This window comes from Heterodontus francisci, chromosome 29 (assembly GCF_036365525.1).
Source record: "Heterodontus francisci isolate sHetFra1 chromosome 29, sHetFra1.hap1, whole genome shotgun sequence".
NCBI lineage: Eukaryota > Metazoa > Chordata > Chondrichthyes > Heterodontiformes > Heterodontidae > Heterodontus > Heterodontus francisci.
Window position 1 is genome coordinate 5,454,916 of NC_090399.1, and position 23,700 is coordinate 5,478,615.

General features: G+C 49.0%; 1 protein-coding gene across 2 annotated transcripts in view; it reads left to right on the forward strand.

The window, feature by feature from the left end:
- Positions 1–16,538, forward strand: part of atf6b (activating transcription factor 6 beta) — a 122,133-nt gene extending 105,595 nt beyond the window's left edge. For both annotated transcript variants that reach the window (XM_068009381.1, XM_068009382.1), the window contains exons 12-16: positions 2,084–2,183; positions 4,228–4,295; positions 5,778–5,889; positions 6,003–6,087; positions 16,021–16,538. In XM_068009381.1, coding sequence (XP_067865482.1) covers positions 2,084–2,183; positions 4,228–4,295; positions 5,778–5,889; positions 6,003–6,087; positions 16,021–16,286 — 631 coding nt within the window. In that variant the 3' untranslated portion in view covers positions 16,287–16,538. The remainder of the gene's footprint in view (positions 1–2,083; positions 2,184–4,227; positions 4,296–5,777; positions 5,890–6,002; positions 6,088–16,020) is intronic.
- The last annotated feature ends 7,162 nt before the right edge of the window (positions 16,539–23,700 follow it).

Below are 23,700 nucleotides of genomic sequence, written 5' to 3' on the forward strand. Positions count from 1 at the left end.
TCCGCCTCTCCCTCCCTCCGCCTCTCCCTCCCTCCGCCTCTCCCTCCCTCCGCCTCTCCCTCCCTCCGCCTCTCCCTCCCTCCGCCTCTCCCTCCCTCCGCCTCTCCCTCCCTCCGCCTCTCCCTCCCTCCGCCTCTCCCTCCCTCCGCCTCTCCCTCCCTCCGCCTCTCCCTCCCTCCGCCTCTCCCTCCCTCCGCCTCTCCCTCCCTCCGCCTCTCCCTCCCTCCGCCTCTCCCTCCCTCCGCCTCTCCCTCCCTCCGCCTCTCCCTCCCTCCGCCTCTCCCTCCCTCCGCCTCTCCCTCCCTCCGCCTCTCCCTCCCTCCGCCTCTCCCTCCCTCCGCCTCTCCCTCCCTCCGCCTCTCCCTCCCTCCGCCTCTCCCTCCCTCCGCCTCTCCCTCCCTCCGCCTCTCCCTCCCTCCGCCTCTCCCTCCCTCCGCCTCTCCCTCCCTCCGCCTCTCCCTCCCTCCGCCTCTCCCTCCCTCCGCCTCTCCCTCCCTCCGCCTCTCCCTCCCTCCGCCTCTCCCTCCCTCCGCCTCTCCCTCCCTCCGCCTCTCCCTCCCTCCGCCTCTCCCTCCCTCCGCCTCTCCCTCCCTCCGCCTCTCCCTCCCTCCGCCTCTCCCTCCCTCCGCCTCTCCCTCCCTCCGCCTCTCCCTCCCTCCGCCTCTCCCTCCCTCCGCCTCTCCCTCCCTCCGCCTCTCCCTCCCTCCGCCTCTCCCTCCCTCCGCCTCTCCCTCCCTCCGCCTCTCCCTCCCTCCGCCTCTCCCTCCCTCCGCCTCTCCCTCCCTCCGCCTCTCCCTCCCTCCGCCTCTCCCTCCCTCCGCCTCTCCCTCCCTCCGCCTCTCCCTCCCTCCGCCTCTCCCTCCCTCCGCCTCTCCCTCCCTCCGCCTCTCCCTCCCTCCGCCTCTCCCTCCCTCCGCCTCTCCCTCCCTCCGCCTCTCCCTCCCTCCGCCTCTCCCTCCCTCCGCCTCTCCCTCCCTCCGCCTCTCCCTCCCTCCGCCTCTCCCTCCCTCCGCCTCTCCCCCCCCCCCTCCGCCTCTCCCCCCCCCCCTCCGCCTCTCCCCCCCCCCCTCCGCCTCTCCCCCCCCCCCTCCGCCTCTCCCCCCCCCCTCCGCCTCTCCCCCCCCCCTCCGCCTCTCCCCCCCCCCTCCGCCTCTCCCCCCCCCCTCCGCCTCTCCCCCCCCCCCTCCGCCTCTCCCCCCCCCCCCTCCGCCTCTCCCCCCCCCCCTCCGCCTCTCCCCCCCCCTCTCCGCCTCTCCCCCCCCCTCTCCGCCTCTCCCCCCCCCTCTCCGCCTCTCCCCCCCCCACCTCCGCCTCTCCCCCCCCCACCTCCGCCTCTCCCCCCCCCACCTCCGCCTCTCCCCCCCCCACCTCCGCCTCTCCCCCCCCCACCTCCGCCTCTCCCCCCCCCACCTCCGCCTCTCCCCCCCCCACCTCCGCCTCTCCCCCCCCCACCTCCGCCTCTCCCCCCCCTCCGCCTCTCCTCCGCCTCTCTCCCCCCCCTCCGCCTCTCTTCCCCCCCCCTCCGCCTCTCTTCCCCCCCCCTCCGCCTCTCTTCCCCCCCCCTCCGCCTCTCTTCCCCCCCCCTCCGCCTCTCTTCCCCCCCCCTCCGCCTCTCTTCCCCCCCCCTCCGCCTCTCTTCCCCCCCCCCCCTCCGCCTCTCTTCCCCCCCCCCCCTCCGCCTCTCTTCCCCCCCCATCCGCCTCTCTTCCCCCCCCCTCCGCCTCTCTTCCCCCCCCCTCCGCCTCTCTTCCCCCCCCCTCCGCCTCTCTTCCCCCCCCCTCCGCCTCTCTTCCCCCCCCCTCCGCCTCTCTTCCCCCCCCCTCCGCCTCTCTTCCCCCCCCCTCCGCCTCTCTTCCCCCCCCCTCCGCCTCTCTTCCCCCCCCCTCCGCCTCTCTTCCCCCCCCCTCCGCCTCTCTTCCCCCCCCCTCCGCCTCTCTCCCCCTCCCCCTCCGTCTGTCTCTCTCTCTCTCTCTCTCTCTCCCCCTCCGCCTCCGTCTGTCTCTCCTCCCCTCCAGGCTCTCTGATGAATTGCGAGGCTGGATATTACATTGAGTGTTCTTTTCTAAATGCTTCTCTCCCGCAGGCTCGCCGATGAATTACGAGGCTGGGTGCACCGACATCAAATTGAAAGGACAAAGTCCAACGAGAAACCAAAGCGTCAAAAGAAAGTTAAACAAGGCATGGTGGGTGACGATTACCCAAGCGTTCGAACTTGTCCATACAAAGTGGTGGGGGGAGGAGAAAAAGTAGCTGGTCCTCCAATCTTATTGTGTGCACGTTGATGTTTTCATAGTTGCCTGTTGTTGTTTCACTGAGAGATGGAGACCTTTTGCCAAACTAAAACAAGCCCAGCAGTCTCAAAGAACAAAGAAAATTACAGCACAGGAACAGGCCCTCCAAGCCTGCACCGATCCAGATCCTCTATCTAAACATGTCGCCTATTTTCTAAGGGTCTGTATCTCTTTTCTTCCTGCCCATTCATGTATCTGTCTAGATACATCTTAAAAGACGCTATCGTGCCCGCGTCTACCACCTCCACTGGCAACGCGTTCCAGGCACCCACCACCCTCTGCGTAAAGAACTTTCCACGCATATCCCCCCTAAACTTTTCCCCTCTCACTTTGAACTCATGACCCCTAGTAATTGAATCCCCCACTCTGGGGAAAAAGCTTCTTGCTATCCACCCTGTTTATACCTCTCCACTGGGGTGTGCTCCAAAGAAATCTCCTATCCCATCATGTCCTTTAAGCATGTGTATGGCTGATCGTTTATCAGAGCGGTAGTGATTTTCTTTTAGCCCAATTGACAATTTGTGTTTGACGGGTCCGTTTTCAGGCACAGTTTAATCTGTTCTCCAAAGGCCTGGGCAGTCAGTGTCCAGCTCTTACTGGCCTTGATTGTTGAGAGGAAATTCCCCAGATGTGGAAACCGTAAAGACTAACCGTTTTGCCTGATCTCAATCTTGCTTGTTGCAATAACTGGAGGACCTCAAGCTTTGAGGCGCTCTAAGTGCCTGTAGATTTGTGCTTTATTTTATAATTCTCATCCTTGTTCTCAAATCCCTCCACTGCCTCGCCCCCTCCCTATCTCTGTAACCTGCTCCAACTCCACAACCCTTCGAGATCTTTGTGCTCATCTAATTCTGGTCCTTATTTTGCTTTGGTGACCGTGTCTTCAAGTGTCTGGGCCCTAAGCTTTAGAATTCCCTCCCTAGACCCCTTGACCTCTCTTAAGACCTCTTTGACTCACCTGTCCTAATGTCTCCTTACCTGGCTCAATGTCAGATTTTGTCCCATATTGCTCCTGTGAGTTTCTTTAGGATGCTTTACTACATTTAAGGTGCTACATAATAAATGCAAGTTGTTTACAATGTGTTCAGCTCTCTTGTATTTGTGGTACTTATGTCATCGGCAGCCAGTCCGCCAAACTGACGCTGCCCTTACTCAGTTCTTTGTGTGAAACAATTCTTTTGTGTCAACCCGGGATACTAACCGATGACTGATAATTGGATCAGACAGAACAGCCAGGGATTACCGGGAGCTTTTTTGAAGTCATTGAGACTGTGTTGCTGCCCAACCCGAGTCAAGTCTGGAGATTATGATGCATGCCAAATTTATGTAGTTCATTCGGGCACGGAGGGGTCACTGAAGAAAGAAGTTGCATTTTGTAGATCGCCCTTTCTTGTCCTCTGGGCATCCCAGGGCACTTCACAGGTTGTGAATTATTTTGCAATGTAGTCAGTGCCGTGTCAAAAAACATGTCAGCTAGTTTGTTCAGGTTTGATTTGGGGAGGATTGTAGGTCAAAACTCTGGGAGAACTCCCTGCTGCTCTAGAATAATATAAATGTATGTCATACATATGTACACGTTTTAGATGTGTGTGTCTGTTACATAGTATTGATGCGAGGAAGCAGATGGGTCTCCCCTGCAGAACGGCACCTTCAACAGTGTGGCACTCCCACACTGCTGCATTACCCAGATGATGTGCTGAGGGCTCTGGAGTGTGCTTGACCCAGCCGTGGCTCTCTGGCCCAGATGCATGAGTGCTATCCACAGCCTGAAGCTTGAATAGGATCTAATGAGCTAGTCTTGGAAGTCAAAGATGGGGAGATGCCACCTTTGAATTCTTAGGCACCTATCTCCCTGGAGTGAGGCAGGGAGTAAGTGGCCATCTGTGTTATTTGCTTCTGTGTTATTTGCTAATTGCTATTAACTTCTGCTTTTCAGAGGACGCAGCAGAGAAAAATCAATCTGTCCCGTTTTATCCCAGTTCATTCTGCAGACACTGCCACAAGGTGGGTTCCAGCAGTTTCTGTCTCAGTGAGCCTCTGTGAGTGTGGTGGCCATCCTTTAATTTATTTCAAACTGTGACTGATTTTGTAGATTAAAAAAAAATTGCTTACCTCACTTCAGCAAGACTGACTTTTTTGAGATGCAAATCAAAAATCATGTGCTTTACACGGGGGGGGGGGGAAAAAAAAGTTTGTCTCGAACAAGTAATTTTTGGTCCTGGGGGTGCTTATCCCATCGTGTGTTTACATTCCAAAGCTGCCTGATGTAAGCAGTGTAAAATTACAGGGAAAATGCTCTGCCTCGTGACCATTAATACTGGCTCCAGTTGGGGAAAACCAGAACTGAGTGAGGTACGTTGTTCCATTTATAACATTTGGGTAGTGGATAGTTGGAACATTTTGATCGGAGTTTTTATTATCCTTCCCTTGACTGTTCCTACATATTCCACATATAGTTACAATGGAATTTGAGCCTTTTGTTTTTTTGAAGTGCCCATTTTTCATTTTGCTTGGGTTATTTCCCCCATCTTTCTTTATCCCCTTCCCCTCCTCTTGCTCAAATGGTAAATGCTGTCACTGGGAGGATGAGCAGATGTGAGTCAAGTCCATCTCCAGGGCCATGACCACTGCTACTCTTATCCGACTGTTTTTTGTGGATGAGAAGTCAAATGTGCCCCCTCGGGTGGACTTAAAAGATCCCCTAGACACTATTTCTTAGAGCAAGAGAGTTCTCTCAAGTCCTGGCCCATGTTAATCTCTCAACCAAGATCATATTTAAAAAAAAAAAACACAATCTGGTCGTTATCACTGCTGTTTTTGGGAGCTTGCTGTGCGCAAATTAGCTGTCACGTTTCCTGCATTACAACAGTCGCTAAGCTTCATAATTTCCTCATTGACTGTAAGGCACTTTGAGGTGGCCTGAGGTTCAGAATGACGCCATGTAAATACAAGTCTGTCTTAATTCTTTATATAGTGAGTTCACATCTTTTTATGAAATTGAGTTCAACAAAGCACTCGTGTTGGCAGAAAATAATGGAAGCTGCCAGATTGTTTTTTTTTTTAAATGCCCAGCGTCCATTTGCATTCTCCAAGCACTTGCCCTACTCTGCTCTGCAGTTGATCTGATGCCCCTTGAGGAGCCTGACCAGCCACTGGGTTATACAGTGATTTCCCCCCTGCCCCATGCCAACATGGGAGCACTATCACACCTTACCCCTCCCCTGCCCCCCCTGAGGTAACCCATGCCCACCACTTTCTGGAGATTACAGCAAATTGAGCAGTGAGTGTGCCAGCCGTACACCAGGTGGGTTTTTAAACAGATTTCTCTGCCGCTGGACACCTGCCAAGCGCAGGGACGGAAATGCCCGTAGCCCAGGTGTTTGCACCATCCCGTCTGAGGGGGCAGCGTTTTCCTGTGAATCTGCCTCTGAATCAGTGCAGCACCATCTGCACCTTGTGGTTTGAAACGTTTTTCTTCTTGTGCAGGTTGGCCTCGAGTCAGCTGCAGGTTTACCAGAGCCCCGAGCAGAGCTACTATGACTTCATGGACGCCATCGACAGGAGGGAAGACACGTTCTACGTGGTTTCATTCCGAAGGGTAACTATCGTCCGCCTTGCTGTTTTGTTTTGAGCGTCACCAGGTCTTGTCTGTGCTGTTGGGATCTGGTCACTGTTTGGATCCTAACTCTCTCTCTGCCCTATTCCCCGCAGGATCACTTGCTGTTACCAGCCATTAGTCACAACAAGACCAACAGGCCAAAGATGTCTCTGGTGATGCCCGCCATGGCAGTGAATGGTAAGCGAAAGTGGCAGGTTTTGACCTATTCCTGGACCTCCCTCCCTCCCCCCACCCCCACCCCCACCCCCATATGTCTGCCTAAAATTGAACCAGACTGTCTCAATATGACTTTGAATTTAGAGCACCGAAGCATATCCATTTGGCCCAACTGGTCCATACCACATTTATACTCCAAAGGAGCCTCTATCCAGCCCTCTTCATCTCTCCCTATCAGCATGCCCTTCTATTTCCTTTCTCCCTCATGTGCTTGCCTAACCTCCCCTTAAATGCATCTGTGAGATTCACCTCAACCATTCACTATGATAACGAGTCCCATGTTCTCACCAGTCTCTGGATAAAGAAGTTTCTCCTGAGTTCCCTGTTGGATTTATTAGGCACTATCATGTATTTATGGCCCCTAATTTTGGTCTAATCCACAAGTGAAAACATCATCTCCTTGTTTAGCCTTTGAAAGGCCTTCATCACGTCAGCCGTTGGCCTTCTCTTTTCCAGAGAAAGAAAGCCCCAGCCTATTCAACTGCTGCCACTCTTTCTGTTCGTTGAGCCGAATGATACAGCATCCGTGTCCTTAGATTAATCTGAGATAGAGTGGGCTGCATCATTTCACATTGAGGTATAAAACTATTCATGAGTTAGTTTTGGAGGAAGGAGGTCTTTTCAGTCAATAGATGGCATCCTTCCAGAGCAGCAACCTCACCATTGAACGTTACAGCACAGAAGGAGGCCATTCGGCCCATTGCTCCTGTGCTGACTCCAATTCGTTTCATTTCCCCCCCCCTCCCCCACCCTGCTCTTTCCCCATAGCCCTGTAAAAATGTTCCCTATTTGAGTATGCATCCAATTCCCTTTTGGAAGTTCCTATTGAATCAGCTTCCTCTGCCCTTTTCAGGCAGTGCTTTCCACATCACCATAACTCGCTGCTTGTTACGTCAAGCAATTAAGGCTAATGGTATGTTAGCCTTTATCGCAAGAGGATTTGAGAACAGGAGTAGTGAAGTCTTGCTTCAATTGTTTAGAACCTTGGTTAGACCACAGCTGCAGTACTGTGTGCAGTTTTGGTCCCCTTAACTTAGGAAGGATATTATTGCCATAGAGGGAGTGCAACGAAGATTCACCAGACTTGTTCCTGGGATGGGAGGACTGTCCTGTAAAGAGAGTTTGGGGAAACTGGGCCTGTATTCTCTAGAGTTTCGAAGAATGAGAGGTGACCTCATTGAAACCTACAAAATACTTAATGGGATTGACAGGTTGGACGCAGCTAAGATGATTCCCCTGGTTGGGAAGTCTAGAACCTTAGGACAGAAATGAGGATAAATTTTTTTACTTAGAGGGTTGTGAGTCTTTGGAATTCTCTACCCCAGAGGGCTGTGGAAGCTCAGTCATTGAGTATGTTTAAGGCAGAGATTTACAGTTTTTTAAATAGGAATGACATAAGGGGATATGGGGATAGTGTGGGAAAAAGGCATTGAAGTGGATGATCATCCATGATCATATTGAATGGCGGGGCAGGCTCGATGGGCTGAATGGCCTACACCTCCTATGTTCCTATCTCCCCACTCTGGTTCTTTCACCAGTTGTCTTAAATCTGTTTCCTGTCATTCCCAACCCATCCTGCCAGTGGAAACAGTTTCTCCTTATTTACTCTATCCAAACCCTTCATGATTTCGAACAACTGTCAAATCTCTGCTGAATCTCTTCTCTAAAGGGGAGCAGCTAATTCGGCACAGATTGTGGCTGTACTGCTGTTAAACCACTTCGTCCTGGTTTTTGACTGCTGTTCTTGACACTCTGTCCATTCCAGCTGATGATCATGACCTATGTGAAGAAGTACTTCCTGGCTCAAACTGGTCCTCCGTTCTCGACTTGTGTCCTACTGCAGTGGCAAATGACACCTCAAAAAGAACTATTTGCAGCATCACTTTCATTCTGATGCTCCGTCCTTGTTATAATGTACTGTGTTCAGTTCGAGGGGAGGTGGTTTTGTGAATCTGGTCTCCAACCACCTGTAGCTTCTGCAGTTTCAGCATTTGAGCTGGCTGTGGTTTTCGTCTCCATGTCCATCAAGACTGGAGCAGGGAAGCAGAAAGCATCATGTCTGAGTCTTTGAGAAAACCCTGTCTAGTTGTGGGCTTGCAGACGTTTCATCATAGACTGTGGCTTTGGGATGTCCAGCAGCCACACTGCCGCTGTTTGTGTGCGAATGTGTGTGCGCATTGTTTCTGCGGAAATCCAATGTCATTCTGTCTGGAAATATTTTGTCATTTCTCAAGTACTGTTGCTGCCTAATGAGAACAAAGTACCGAATCGGTTTGACTGCTTGCCTGCTGTAACGCGCAGAAATATGTGACTCACCAGAGAAAGCTTAGAATGGAGACTTTGATGTGTTAGTGGAGCTTGTTCCCAGGTTTTACTGAAAAGTTTCTGCTGGCTTATACAATTTCATTTTTGTTCTGATTTTTAACTTTCCTTTTCTCAATGCACTGACTTCCCAGTTTAAAAATCAAAATCCCCTATTTATTTGACTTGAATTGGAGCTGTAAATGTTTCTTCAATTTCCCGTCTGATCCTTTCTTGTCTGTCTCAGTGGGAATGGACGGAGTGCCAGGAACAGCAGTTGAAAGCCAGGACTAATCCACAGTGTTTTAAGAGCAGTGCTGCTGCAGTGTATGTCGAGTTAGCTGCTGCCCTTTAGAGCAGACATTAAGAGGAGATTTGGATAGAGTTGTTTGAAATCGTGAAGGGTTTTGATAGAGTAAATAAGGAGAAACTGTTTCCACTGGCAGAATGGGTCGGGAACGACAGGAGACAGATTTGAGACAACCGGTGAAAGAACCTGACTTGGGGGGATGACTAACTGAACTATGGTGATCTGGAAAGCACGACCTGAAAATGTGGAAGGTAGAAAAGGAAAAATATTCCAGGGTTATGAGGAATGAGCAAGGGGAGTGGGACTAATTGGTAGCTCTTTCAAAGAGCATGTACAGGTAGGATGGGCTGAATGGCTGCCTCCTGTGTTATAATGACAGGATTTGGAGTGGAATGTTTTTGTTGCTCTGTCCCCCTCTTTTGCTCTCCCGCGATGCCCCCACCCCGCACCCACCTACTGTCTGTCAGAATGATTACTAATGGATTGCACTTTGCTCTGCTTCCACTGCCCCTTCTGACCTTTTTTTCTTCCCCTCTTGCTTATCTATTTTTGAAAGCCCTAAAAATTCCTGCTGCAAATTACACTGGAATGTGGAGGACGAAATGCTGGGATTTTGAACCTTGGTGCCCTCTGGCCTCGCCACTCCCTATCTCCCTAACTGCACTGTGGATGTACCCCCATCAGATGGACTGCAGTGGTTCAAGAAGGTGGCTCGCCACCACTTTCTCAAGGGCAATCAGGGATGGGCAACAAATGCTGCCTTGCCAGCAGCACCCACATCCCATGAAAGAATTTTCAACTCTTCAATCTCCTCTAGCCCTAAAACCCTTCCTCCTCTTCCTCCCACCCCCACCCCTCTTCAAAATCCCTCCACCCTCTCTGTCTCTCTCTACTTTAAGTGCTCCTTTTATTTTATATTCATATAGGATGTGAGCATTGCTGGTTAAGGAAGGAGTTCCAGTTTTTTTAACCCAGTGGTAGTGAATGAACAGTGATACAGTTCTATGTCCAGATGGTGTATGGCAGGTGATGGTATATGGCAGCTGGTGGTGTTCCCGTGTGTCTGCTGCCCTTGTCCTTCTAGGTGGTAGGGGTTGCGGGTTTTTAAGGTGCTGTCGAAGGAGCCTTGGCGAGTTGCTGCAGTGCAACTTGTAGATGGTATACACTGCTGCCACTGTGCATCGGCGATGGAGTGAATGTTGAAGGTAGTGAATGGGGTTATCATTCAAGCGGGCTGCTTTGTCCTGGATAGTGTCGAGCTTCCTGAGCATTGTTGGAGCTGCACTGACCCAGGCAAGTGGAGAGTATTCCATTACAGTTCTGACTTGTGCCTTGTAGCTGGTGGACAGGCTTTGGGGTGACAGGAGGTGAGTTACTTACCGCAGAATTGCCAACCTCTGACCTGCTCTTGTAGACACAGTATTTATGTGGCTGGTCCAGTTCAGTTTCTGGTCAATGGTAATCCCTTGGTTGATGGTGGGGATTCAGTGATGGTAATGCCATTGAACGTCAAGGGAAAATGGTTAGATTCTCTTTTATTGGAGATTGTCATTGCCTGGGACTTGTAATGGCCAATTAACCTATCAACCTGCAAGTCTTTGGCATGTGGGCGGAAACCGGAGCACCCGGAGGAAACCCACGTAGACACAGGGAGAACTTGCAAACTCCACGCAGGCAGTACCCAGAATTGAACCCGGGTCGCTGGAGCTGTGAGGCTGCAGTGCTAACCGCTGTGTCGCCCCTGAACATCGGTGAACATCCCCACTTTTGACATTATGATGGAGGAAAGGTTATTGATTAAGCAGCTGAAGATGGTTGGGCTCAGGGCACTAGGCCTTACTGAAGGAGTACCTGAGGCCTATTGGAGCTAACAGTCAGTGCGCTAGCAGCTAGCATTTATAAAGTGCTTTTAACATAGTAGAAACGTCCCAAGGACTTCAAAGGATTGATTATCGGACAAAAATTTGACACCATGTCACATAAGGAAACATTAGCACAGGTGACCTTGGTCAAATAATGGTAGCAGGAGCAGTAGCATAGTGGTACTGTTACTGTCTAGTAATCCAAATGCCTGGACTAAGGGCAGCTGGTGGAATTTAAAATTTAAATAAAAAATCTGGAATTAAAAAGCTCAGTAATGGTGACTGACGACAGGACTGTGTAAAAACTAATATGGCTTGGGAAGGAAATCTGCAGTCTTTACCCGGTCTGGCCTACATGTGACTCCAGATCCGCAGTAATGTGGGTGACTTAACTGCCCTCTGAAATGGGCTCGGTTGCATCAAACCTCTACAGAATAGTCGAAAAAGAACAAAACTGGTGTCGACCTCAGCACCGGGAACAACAAAAGCACACCTTGTCCAGTCAACCCTGCAAAGACAACCTCAAAAATTAGAGTACGGACCTGTGCTAAAATTAGGAGAGCTGTCCCACAGACTAGTCAAGCAACAGCCTGGAAGTTTTACTCACAAAATCTTACAGAAAATGACCCAGACTCCGCCATCACCATCCCACCGGCAGGACAGACCCACCAGGAGGTGGCAGCACGGTGTTATGCAGTCAGGAGGGGTGACTCTGGACCCCTGAAGTCTCCTGGCATCAGGTCAAACATGGGCAAGGAGACGTCCTTCTGATTACCACCTACCACTCTCCCTCAGCTGATGAACCAGTGCTCTTCCATGTCGAACACCACTTGGAAGAAGCATAGAATGTACTCTGAGTGGGGGACTTCAATGTCCATCACCTACTGACTGAGTGAGCCAGGTCCTGAAAGACATAGCTGCCGACTGGGCCTGTGTCTGGTAGTGATGAAACCAACGAGGTAAAAACCTACTTGACCTTGTCTTCACATGACAGCATAGGAACTCATGGTGTAGGGAGTAACATATTAGCATGGATAAAGGACTGGGACTGACGGGAAGCACAGAGTAGATATAATGGGTCTATTTTGGGTTGGCAAGCTGTAACTAGTGGACTGCTGCAGGGATCAGTGCTGGGGTCTCAACTATTTACAATTTATATCAATGACTTGGATGAAGGGACCGAATGTTTGGCAGCTAAATTTGCCGATGGCACCAAGATAGGAAAGGAAGTAAGTTGTCAGAGGAGGTAAAGAGTCTCAAAAGGAGATAGGTAAGTTGAGTGGGCAAAAATTTGGCAGATGGAATATAATGTGGGAAAATGAACATGTCCGCTTTGACAGCAGAATAAAAAAGCTGTATACAATTTAAATGGGGAGAGATTGCAGAACTCGATGGTACTGAGTGTTCTGGTACATGAATCACAAAAAGTTAGTATGCGAGGTACAGCAAGTGATTAGGAAGGCAAATAGAATGTTGGCATTTATTGCAAGGGGAATATAGTATAAAAGTAGGAAAGTTTTGCTGCAATTGTGCAGGATCTTGGTGAGGCCACATCTGGAGTACTGTGTAGTTTTGGTCGTCTTATTTGAAAAAGGATATAATTGTGGGTTGGAATCAGTTCAGAGAAGGTTCACTCGACTGATTCTGGGGATGAAGGGCTTATCTTATGAAGAAAGGTTGAAGAGGTTGGGCCTATACCCCTTGGAATTTAGAAGAATGAGAGGTGATCTTGTTGAAACATATAAGATCCTGAGGGGACATAAATAATGTGGCTGCAAGAGCAAGTCAGAGGCTGGGAGTTCTGTGGTGAGTAACTCACCTCCTGACTCCAAAATCCTGTCCACCATGTTGCAAGTCAGGAGTGTGATGGAATACTCTCCACTTGCCTGGATGGGTGCAGCTCCAACAACGCTTGACACCATCCAGGACAAAGCAGCCCGCTTGATTGGCATCCCATCCACAAACATTCACTCCCTGCGCCACCGACGCACAGTAGCAGCAGTGTGTACCATCTACAAGATGCACTGCAGCAATGCACCAAGGCTCCTTAGACAGCACCTTCCAAAGCTGCGACGACTTCCATCTCGAAGGACAATGACAGCAGGCACACGGGAACACAGCAACCTGCAAGTTCCCCTCCAAGCCACACATCATCCTGACTTGATACGATATTGTCCTTCCTTCACTGTCGCTGGATCAAAATCCTGGAACTTCCTCCGTAACAGAACTGTGGGTGTACCCGCACCAGATGGACTGCAGAGGTTCAAGAAGAAAGCTCGCCACCAGCTTCTCAAGGGCAATTGGGAACGGGCAACAAATGCTGGCCTAGCCAGCGACGCCCACATCCCATGAAAGAATAAAAAGTAGATTTCTAATGCTTGATAGATACAGCAGTGCGTCTGTTCAACTCCTTTTGTAGTGTTGTGATGGGTTCCCAGGTCTTGTGCACACCTGGGCTGACGTAGGGCTGCGAATGCTTGGCTGATTTGACGACCTGTGGTTAGGTGAATTATCTAAAGGATTTTATATAATTCCTCTACATTCTTGGAACAGATCCTCAAATTTACAGCGTTAACAGCATTCACTCAACCTGCAATTATGTGACTTTTAATTGGGACTGTTTCTGAAGTAAACCCTTTGTGTTTGGCTCCAGGTTGTTGGTCTAAATACTGTAGTTACAGTGTAATCCTGCACACTGGTTTTACAGGCAGGTGGCTGTGGAAATCTGTGATATGTTTAGTGATGGGTGGTACATACTGTAAACAGATGAACATTTGGACTTGTACAGGCTGGTAACTCAAATGCAAATCTGCTTTCAATTTTTTTTAATGTTGTTAGCAACTTAAAGCAGTTGCCTGACTTTATTCTCGTAGCATTTCTTTCCCTTGCCAATGCACCTCACAAATCCATGATCTCAGTGTTCCCGGTATCCCTCCATAAACAGAAAAGCTGTTTCCTCCAGCAAGTGGGTGAGACTGACTGCTCTTGACATCAAAGCCACATCTGACTGAGTATGGCATCAAGGAGCTCTAGCAAAATTGAAATCAATGGCAATCGTGGAAAACTCTCCGCTGATTGGAGTCTTACCTAGCACAAAAGAAGATGGTTGTGGTTGTTGGAGGCCAATCATTTGAGCCCCAGGATATCACTGCGGGAGTTCCTCAGGATAGTGTCCTAGGCCCAACCATCAGTGACCTTCCCTCCATCATAAGGTCAGAAATGGGGATGGTTGTCAATGATTAGCGCTCAGAACCATTCGCGACTGCGCAGATACTGAAGCAGTCTGTGTCCATATGCAACAAGACCTGGGCAACACAAAGGCTTGGGCTGAAAAGTAACATTCATGCCACACAAGTGCCTGGCAATGACCATCTCCAACGAGACAGAAACTAGCCATCTCCCCTTGACAATCAGCATTACCATCGCTGAGTCCCCGGGGGGGAATCAACATCCTGGGGTTACCATTGAGCAGAAACTTAACTGGACTGGCCACATAAATACTGCGGCTATAAGACAGGTCAGAGACTGGGAATTCTGTAGCGAGTAACTCACTTCCTGACTCCTCAAAGCCTAAAGCCTGTCCACCATCTACAAGGCATAAGTCAGGAGTGTGATGGACTACTCTCCACATGCCTGGATGGGTGCAGCTCCAACAACATTCAAGAAGCTCAACACCATCCAGGACAAAGCAGCCCACTTGATTGGTCACTTCATCCACAAACATTCACTCCCTCCACCATCGACGCACAGTGGCAGTAGTGTGTACCATCTACAAGATGCACTGTAGCAATGCACCAAGGCTCCTTAGACAGCACCTTCCAAACCCGCGAACTCTACCACTTACAAGGACAAGGGCAGCAGATGCATGGGAATACCACCACCTGCAAGTTCCCCTCCAAGTCCCACACTGCCCTGACTTGGAACTATATTGCTGTTCCTTCACTGTCATTGGGTCAAAATACTGTAACTCTTTTCCTAACAGCACTATGGGTGTACCTACATTGCACAGACAACAGCGGTTCAAGAAGGCAGCTCACCACCACCTTCTCAAGGGAAATTAGCGATGGGCAATAAATGCTGGCCTAGTCAGCGATGCCCAAATCCCTTGAACGAATAGAAAAAGAAACGCCTTCCCCAGTTATTAACAGCTTATTAAGTGTAGTGGTAATGTCACTAGTAATCCATAGCCCAAGCTAATCCTCTGGGGACATGGGTTCGAATCCCACCATGGCAGATGGTGAAATTTGAATTCAATTAATAAATCCGGAATTAAAAGGCAGTCTAATGGTGACCATGAAATCATTATCGAGGTCCTTACTTAGTCTGGCCTACATGTGACTCCGGACCCACAGCAATGTGATTGACTCTTAAATACCCTCCAATACCCATCAGACAGTGGCCGTGGGATGTTTTACATCCACCTGAGAGGGCAGGCGGGGCCTTGGTTTAACGTGTGTTCCCCCCCGCCCCAAGTGACTCGAGTGCAGAGAGAACTCCTGTGGATAAATCCCCGTGCATGACCCAGCAACCAGTTGCTGTGACTGACCCACTTGGGAATATATTGCATGTTGGTTCAAGCTGTTGGACAAAGCTACCACACAGCCCGGTGTGAAAACAGTTTCCTGTGTCCGACTCCCAGTCAATGCTGAGTTAGATGATCTCGGCACAAGTGTCAATGGTAAACCCATTGTATGACTTTCCCAAAGCCAGACTGCACCCTCGTTCCTCCCACTCTTCATCTATCTGTAAGGTCATTTGTGATTAACGTCTTAAACATCCTTCTCTGTCACTCTTCTCTCTCACTCTCTATCTAGTCACAAGAAAGGCCTCCATTTACGTCGGGCCTTTCACAACCTCATGATCCAAGCCTGTCAAATGTCGCTGTTGTAACGTGGCAGCCAGTCTGCGGCCAGCAAGCTCCCCTTTCTACTCTTGGAAATAATGGCCTTGGGATCCTTTACATCTATCTGAGAGGGTAGACGGAGCCTCAGTTTAACATCTCATCTGAAAGGTGGCACTTCTGACAGTGTAGCAGTCTCTCCGTGCCACACTGGGAGTGTCAGTTTAGATTTTCGTGTTCAAGTCTCTGCATTTGAACCAACAACCTCCTGACTCTTGAGGTGAGAGCACTATCCCCCTGAGCCACAGCTGACAGATGATCTGTATCTACAGATAGCAATGGGAATCTGGAACAGTTTTCCATAAAGCCTGTGAGGCTGGATGCCAATTGGATAAGGGTATTGAGGGTTATGGAGCCAAGGCGGGTAAATGGATTTGAGATACAGATCAGCAATGATCGGGTTTTATGGCAGAATAGGCTCAAAGGGCTGGACGGCTTCACCATGTACCTACTTGTCCAAGACCACTGCCGCACAGCATTTTTCTCCAGACCTAACCTACCCTCTGCTGTTTGTCCCTCAGAGAGTCTCTACAACACAACACGGGATTATGAGGTGATGATGCAGATCGACTGTGAGGTGATGGACACCAGAATCATCCAGATCAAGAGCTCGTCTGTGCCCCCCTCCCTCCGCCAGCCCCAGGACAATGGCACAGGTTCCTTCCATCCCCATGGCAACACAAGTAGGGCACCCAGCACAGCGGGGCTGCGATCCCAGCCCCTGCCAGCCACTGCGCCCAGCAACAAGGATGCTCTGTACCTCACGACAGAAGACGGTGAAGTGTAGCACTGGTGGTTCCCAGCCCCGCGCCCCCGTTAACTATCTCTCCGGCCCAAAAGCAAGCAGGATCTTTGCAGCGACCGGACAGGTTTTACGCTTGTTGCTTTCTTTGCCCCTCCCTACCTCCTTCACACACACACAATGCTCGTTCAAGAATTTGATGAGTGAAATCTGGTACTGGCTGGTGGGGATGTTGAAGGAGGAATCTGGTCTGGTGGGGATGCGGAGGGGGGAATCTGGTCTGGTGGGGATGCGGAAGGGGGAATCTGGTCTGGTGGGGATGCGGAAGGGGGAATCCGGTCTGGTGGGGATGTGGAAGGGGGAATCTGGTCTGGTGGGGATGTGGAAGGGGGAATCTGGTCTGGTGGGGATGTGGAAGGGGGAATCTGGTCTGGTGGGGATACGGAAGGGGGAATCCGGTCTGGTGGGGATGTGGAAGGGGGAATCCGGTCTGGTGGGGATGCGGAAGGGGGAATCTGGTCTGGTGGGGATGCGGAAGGGGGAATCCGGTTTGGTGGGGATGTGGAAGGGGGAATCCGGTCTGGTGGGGATGCGGAAGGGGGAATCTGGTCTGGTGGGGATGTGGAAGGGGGAATCCGGTCTGGTGGGGATGCGGCAGGGGGAATCTGGTCTGGTGGCGATGCGGAAGGGGGAATCCGGTCTGGTGGGGATGCGGAAGGGGGAATCTGGTCTGGTGGGGATGCGGAAGGGGGAATCTGGTCTGGTGGGGATGCGGAAGGGGGAATCTGGTCTGGTGGGGATGCGGAAGGGGGAATCTGGTCTGGTGGGGATGCGGAAGGGGGAATCTGGTCTGGTGGGGATGCTGAAGGGGGAATCTGGTCTGGTGGGGATGTTGAAGGGGGAATCTGGTCTGGTGGGGATGCGGAAGGGGGAATCTGGTCTGGTGGGGATGCTGAAGGGGGAATCTGGTCTGGTGGGGGTGTTGAAGGGGGAATCTGGTCTGGTATCAGCCGGAGGTGGGGATCCAGAGCAGGGATCTGGTCTAGTGGGGATCCGGAGGGGTGATCTAGTCTAGTGGGTATGAGTAGTCAGAGGTCTGGTTGCTTTTAAGCTTCTGTGAGGCACTGGGGGCCTAGACGAGCTCGCCATCTTCCAATCTTGGAAAGGTGCAACACGCTACCTGCTGTGTTTCCAATCCCTGGAGCTGTGGCCTGCCAGAATTTTTGGTGATGGTGAAACCCACGTTACAGGGAAGTGTGTGTGTGTATGACGTCTTGCATTAATGTCTTATAATTCCACTAGAATGACTGTGAAATATTAATTTTTATCCCCCATCCCCAACGCCACAGCCTCTAAATATCCAGTTGGTAAAAGTTCTGGGATTATAGACTGGTACTTTCTGTTCTGCAGAATTCCAAACCAGCGGTGCTCGTCCAGCTTACCGTACTAACCTATTGCGCAAAAGTCTTGTATTGATCCTTGACCATATTGCCTGATGCAGTCTTTTAATTACCCCCTTCGTGTCCTCAACTTGAAGCTACGTTGCATTTATGCAACATGCAGGTGGCCTATTCCAGTACAACTTGCTTTAGTATAGACTGAAGAATCACTACGAGTGTGCAGGTGACAGCTGGAACGTCTCTGCTATCAAACTGAACTCGATGTGCAGAATGCTTCAATACTGAAGCAAGAAAACCTTTGTGTAATCCTAGTTTGGTCCGCTTGGGGTCCTGATTTGTGCAGTAATGGCCTGGTCACTTATATCATTTCTATTTTTATTGCATTAAATTCATCCTGACCAGAAATTCTGTGATTGCAACAAACAATTTCTTATCATCTGCACTAGCGGAGACTTCTAATTGGAAGCTGCCCATTAGCCCCAAACTTTTTGTTCATGTATCCAAAACAAAAATATTTGAAGCAGTTTCGTGTTTGTTTCCATGATTATGTGTAGTACAGAATGGGGATTTCACTGTTAATTGTACATAGCATATTGGGTTTCTATCATGTAACCATTCTGTTAACTGGTAATCGTGTGTGTGTTTGCATTTATGTCTCATGTGAAGTTCAACACAGCTTCGCTTTTATGGTTTAATTTTGTTTTCTTTGAGGTGTTCTGAATCACCAAGCATTAGCTTTGCCCATCACAAAGTATGAGCGCTGCAGAAAACCCTCTTCATTGTGTCGTAGTGAATCATTGGGAGAAAGCATGCGAGGGGGATGGCAGTGTCGGAACAAGTTCCAATAGAAAGGAAGTAAGGGCACAGCCAGTCGAAATGCCCAGCCAATATTTGACAGGTAGCAAGTGAGCAATGGAAACAATAATTGGCATAATTTCCCCTCATCACCGCCTCCCCCCGCCACCCCCGTCCCCAAGAAAAGCATCTACTGGGGTGATGTGTGAAGATCCATGAACAAGTGACACGAATCCTGCCTGAGCCAATAGTTATGGATTCATCGCTGAACATGACACCAGTGTGATGGAATCCTAAGTTGTTAGCTGGTCTGTATGTATATATAAATCTAAAGTTGTGATTTAAAAAAATATATATATATAATTTATTATTTAACTTGCATTTTTTGTGTAGTATTTTTCTGATGTTTGGTTTTGCAAAGTCCTAAGAATGCACTAAATTTCCAGTGGGCCTGGCCCAGTACCATGCAAAATGCTTTTCCCTCCCAGTCCTTGCCTACTTCAGCAGGGCACCCTGATATGTAAATACTGAGGTTCCAGATTACCTTTATTGATGTATTCCTGAGGGGTGCTCAAGCAGCGTCAACTGAAAATGCCAATGCTTGTGTCGTTTTGTTTGCGGTTGAAAGAAAACGCTTTACTTAAAACCTCAATTGTGTGCATGGCCTGGCACCTCGATGTGTGGTGTTGGACCCTTGCCTGTACTTGCATAGACGTCGATGGGCAGCAAGCATTGCATCCGTGATGTACTCTAGTTCTGATGGTGGTCCTGGTGTGTCTGCAGAATGCTCCCCCTAGTAAAGTACCTTGAGTACTAGCAGTTCACAGTTCGAAACAGGAGGAGGCCATTCAGCCCCTCTACCTGGTTCTATCATTCAGCTAGATCGAGGCTGAACTGTACCCCAATTCCATTTACCTGCCTTGCTCCATGGCCCTCGCTACCCTTGCCCAACAAAGGAAGTAGTTGCATTTATACAGCGTCTTTCATGACCTCCGGACACCCCAAAGTACTCACAGCCAACAAAGCACTTCCCTTTTTCCCGGAAGTATGGACACAGTTGTAATGCAGGAAACACGGCAGCCAATTTGCGCATGGCAAGCTCCCACAAACAACGGAGGTACTGAACAGGGAATCAGTTTTAGTGATGGTTGAAACACCAGTCGTGCGGTGGGATCTTTTTCATCCGCCTGAGAGGGCAATTGGGGGCTTTGGTTACAAAAGACGGAAAGAATAGCGCTTCTGACAGTGCAGCACTCCCTCAGTACTACAGTGGAGTGTCAGCCGAGATTTTGTGCTCAAGTCTCTGGAGTGGGACTTGAACCCAAAACCTTCTGACTTGGGTGGGCGCGAGAGAGAGAGCGAGCCACAGAAATCTGTCAGTCTGAGTTTTGATCGTTCAGTTAACGCAGCCTTTTTTAGGGAGCGAGTTACAGATTTCCATCACCCTTTGTCGAAAAAGGGCTGTTTCTTGCTTTTTCAGAATGGCCTAGCCTCACTTTTACGATGGAGCCACCTTGATTTGGATGAATCCCCACCATAGGAAATACTTTCTACGTGTCTACCTTATTGACTGGTTTCATCTTAAATGTACTGTGCTACTGCCCCTTGCATAGGAGTAAGAGAAGTTCATTCAGCTCCTTGAGCCTGTCCCACTATTCAGTGAGATCATGGCTGATCTGTATCTTAACTCCATATACCCTTACCCAACAAAGATATGATCATTCTCAATTTTAAAAGCCTCCACAGCCTTATGGGAGAGAGTTTTCCACATTTGTGTGAAGAGGTGTTTCCTAATTTCACTGTATTTTAAGATTATGCTGCCTTGTTTCAGAACTAGAGGAACTGGTTTCTCTTCATCCGCCCTATCGAATCCTTTCAATATTTTAAGCACATCAATCGGCTTGCCCCTCAGTCTTTATTTACTCAAGGGAATACAAGCCTAGTCTATGCACCCTGTCCTCCTACTTTAACCCTTTTAGCCCCCGGTTTCATTCTGGTGAATCTGGGCTGCACCTTCTCCAAGGCCAGTGTATCTTCCCTCAGCCTCTTGCTCGGATTGGATCTGAAAAGGCCAAGGAAATGAGCTAAAGCTTCCACAGCTTTCTATGATTCTATATCGTAACCAGAAAATTAATTTTTTTCCCGCCTGCTTCCTGTGGCATATTGCGGTTTAAAATCGACATAGTTTAAACTAGAGACAGCCCCACCCATTACCATGGTACCAGGGCTGGGAGATTTCAGTTACGTGGGGAGACTGGAGAAGCTAGGATCCAAATCCTTAGACCAGAGGAGTTTAAGGGGAGATTTCATAGAGGTGTTCAAAAACATGAAGGATTACCAGAAGACACTAAGTTAAAATAAGTGGCAAAAGAACCGGGCAGAATTGGATAAATACTTGAATACTGGGAAAGAAGAAAAGCAACTTGAATTTATATAGTGCCTTTAATGTAATGAAACGTCCCAAGGCACTTCAGAGGCACAATTTGAGCCAGTTGAGGTGTTATGAGGGCAGACAGCCAAAAGCTTGGTTAGACGGCGGGAGTGGGATTAATTAGTTAGCTCTTTCAAAGCGCCAGCACAGGCACGATGGGCTGAATGGCCCCCTCCTGTATTGCAGGATCCTGATGGTGAATGAGCTGAAGTGACACGTGGCTGCCTGGTTTCCAGTTCATCAGGTTATGATCATTATTGCGGTGTGTGTACATCTGAATTTTCTTGCAACAACTAGTTACTCGGGTCAAAGGCTTTGTGCTGTGTTGTCGTTTAATCTCACCTTCCCTCCCCCTTGCCACATTTCCAGCCTGTTTGATTCACATGACCTGCTCAAGTTACTGTCATTGTGACGGTAATGTTCTGTTTGCAGGTGAGAATGCGGTAATGCTGCAGCAGGTTTCACCTTTCAATTTTATATATTAAAAAAAATTCTGGGTATTAAAGCCTGGAACTAAGGTGTCATGAGTTGTTCTCATGTTCCTTTTTCTTTTAATTTGAGGTTTTGGGATTCCCCCCACCCCCCCTCTGCGCCATGGTCATAATGTGACCAAGCCATCACTGTGTGTCCAGTTAAATCTATCTTCAATTGTTCAGCAACAGCTTTGTGAACCCAAATATAAACCAGCTGCACCCTAGAACCTTGCTGTAGCTGTAACCTCCGACATAACAACTGAGCAAAATGGTGGTGTAAATTAGTGATTGCAATATGTTTTTTTTAAAATATGAGTGACCATCCTCAGGAAATGTATCTGAAGTGAGTGGTTTGCATTGAAACTGTTACTGCAAATAGGATGTTAGGGTGGTGGCAGCATCTGTGAGCGAAGGCAAGTGGCCTCTTCAGATAAAGGGCACCAGTTCCAATATTGGCCTGTTTGTGGCGATTCCCAGTTTAAAACGGTCCAATTCTTGGTTTGTTTGTTTTAGCTCTTATTGACGAGATACTCGAAATGTAATGCGTTCCATCCATATCTTTGTGTTCTGGTGACATGTTGAAGCACAGGCACAATCCAAGAAAAGGGGAATGGAAAAGAATGTAGAATGCACTTAGCCAGTTGTCAGCCAGGGCTGTTGAGGTAGTTTTGAAGAAAATTTATTCATGCACTTGAATAAAACTTGTGCTTCTCTGCAAACTTGCCTAGACTTTGGCAAGTCAAGTTTCTGTTGTACTTGACAGTCTTATTTTCTTTTGAAAATCATTGTGCGACAATTCTGTTGTGATTTGATATTGTTTTATAACCTTTTCTATTGTATTTGTAACATTGCAGTCTTGGAGATATCCTTTTCTATTGAAGTCTTGAAACGTAACACTCGCCGACAGCCACTGTTAATGTGGGTGTGTTGGAACAGGAAAGCGGAGTTATCTTGGTAATTCAGATGCTCTTGTTACAATTCTGTCAACCTGCTTAGGTCCAAACATCACATTCCCTCCAGGTCTGATGAGTCTAAGGTTTTCACCTCCACTATAGGTCGCAGGAGGCCATTCCAAATGTTGATCGCTTTTTTTTTTGTATCAAGTTCCAGCTAAGATCCATCCTAAACTGTCTGTTCACTGGTTTCAGTCTGTTCCCTGATTCTGCCATACTACTTTTCCTTGTGGTATCAGTCCAGTTTGGCTTTGTCTATCCCATCCCCCTCTCTGTTGTCAGCCGCGCCTTTAGCTGCCTGGACCTTAAGCTGTAGAATTCCCTCTCTGCCTCTCGACCCCTCTTTCCTCAATTAAACCGCTCCTTAAAAAGCTACCCCTTTGACAACATTTTAAATCACTGGCCCTGATATCTTCTTGTGTGGCTCATTGCTGAAGTTTGTTTGATAATCGCTCCTGTGAAGCGTTTTGGGAGGTTAAAAGCAATATATGAATGCAAACTCTCTTTTTTTTCCATTCAAGACCCATTTCTCCAATTCTGTGAACCCAGGATTCACTGTTAATGCCCCTTTCTGCACCCACCCTTCAGTATTTCCCATTATGTCTTGCTGGACACAGTACTGTACAGAGTCCCACTCTGAGTATTGGCGCCACACTATCCGACTTGCACTTAGAGCTGGCTTAGGGATATAATGTAGAATTCTAACCGCTTTGTTTATTGTTGTTCCACAATGATTTGACAGTACTGGAATCTGTGAACGCCCATATCCCTTTCCACCTTGCCTTCAGCACTGTTCTGGCTAGCCTAACATCTGTTATTTCCTGCCAGCATGTGTATTGACTGTCTGGAAGTGTTGTGTTGCCACTGCTCAATGTCAGCACTTGCTCATTGCAACAAGTGATCTTAGGAAGGACTGACAGTCAGCCTAACCAATCTGAAACTGGCTCTGCATATCCTTTGAGTCTCTTCCCTTGTCTCCTCCCCATCACCTATATTGAATCTTTGCCTTCATGGGGTTGTCACTGGTGACAGTTTGCAGTTAAACATCTGGGCAAGGAACTTCCAGAGAGCCAGCACACCTCGGGGAGGTAAAAGTTGAGATCAGCAACACTATCCCTTTGGACTGTGCTGACATAGGAACAGAAGGAGGCCATTCAGCCCCTCGAGCCTGTTCCACCATTCAGTTTGATCATGGCTGATGTGCCTTAACTTTAATTTAGCGCTTTAGTTCCATATCTTTGGATACCTTTATCCAACATCCTGCCTATATCTCAGTTTTCTTTCAACCCCCAGCCTCAACAACTTTTTTTGGTGGGTGGAGGGGGTCAAATTTCCTGGACCTTTTGTGTGGGAAAAGTGACCTCCCTCCTGAACAGCCTGGTTCTAATTTCAAGGCTATAGCTATAT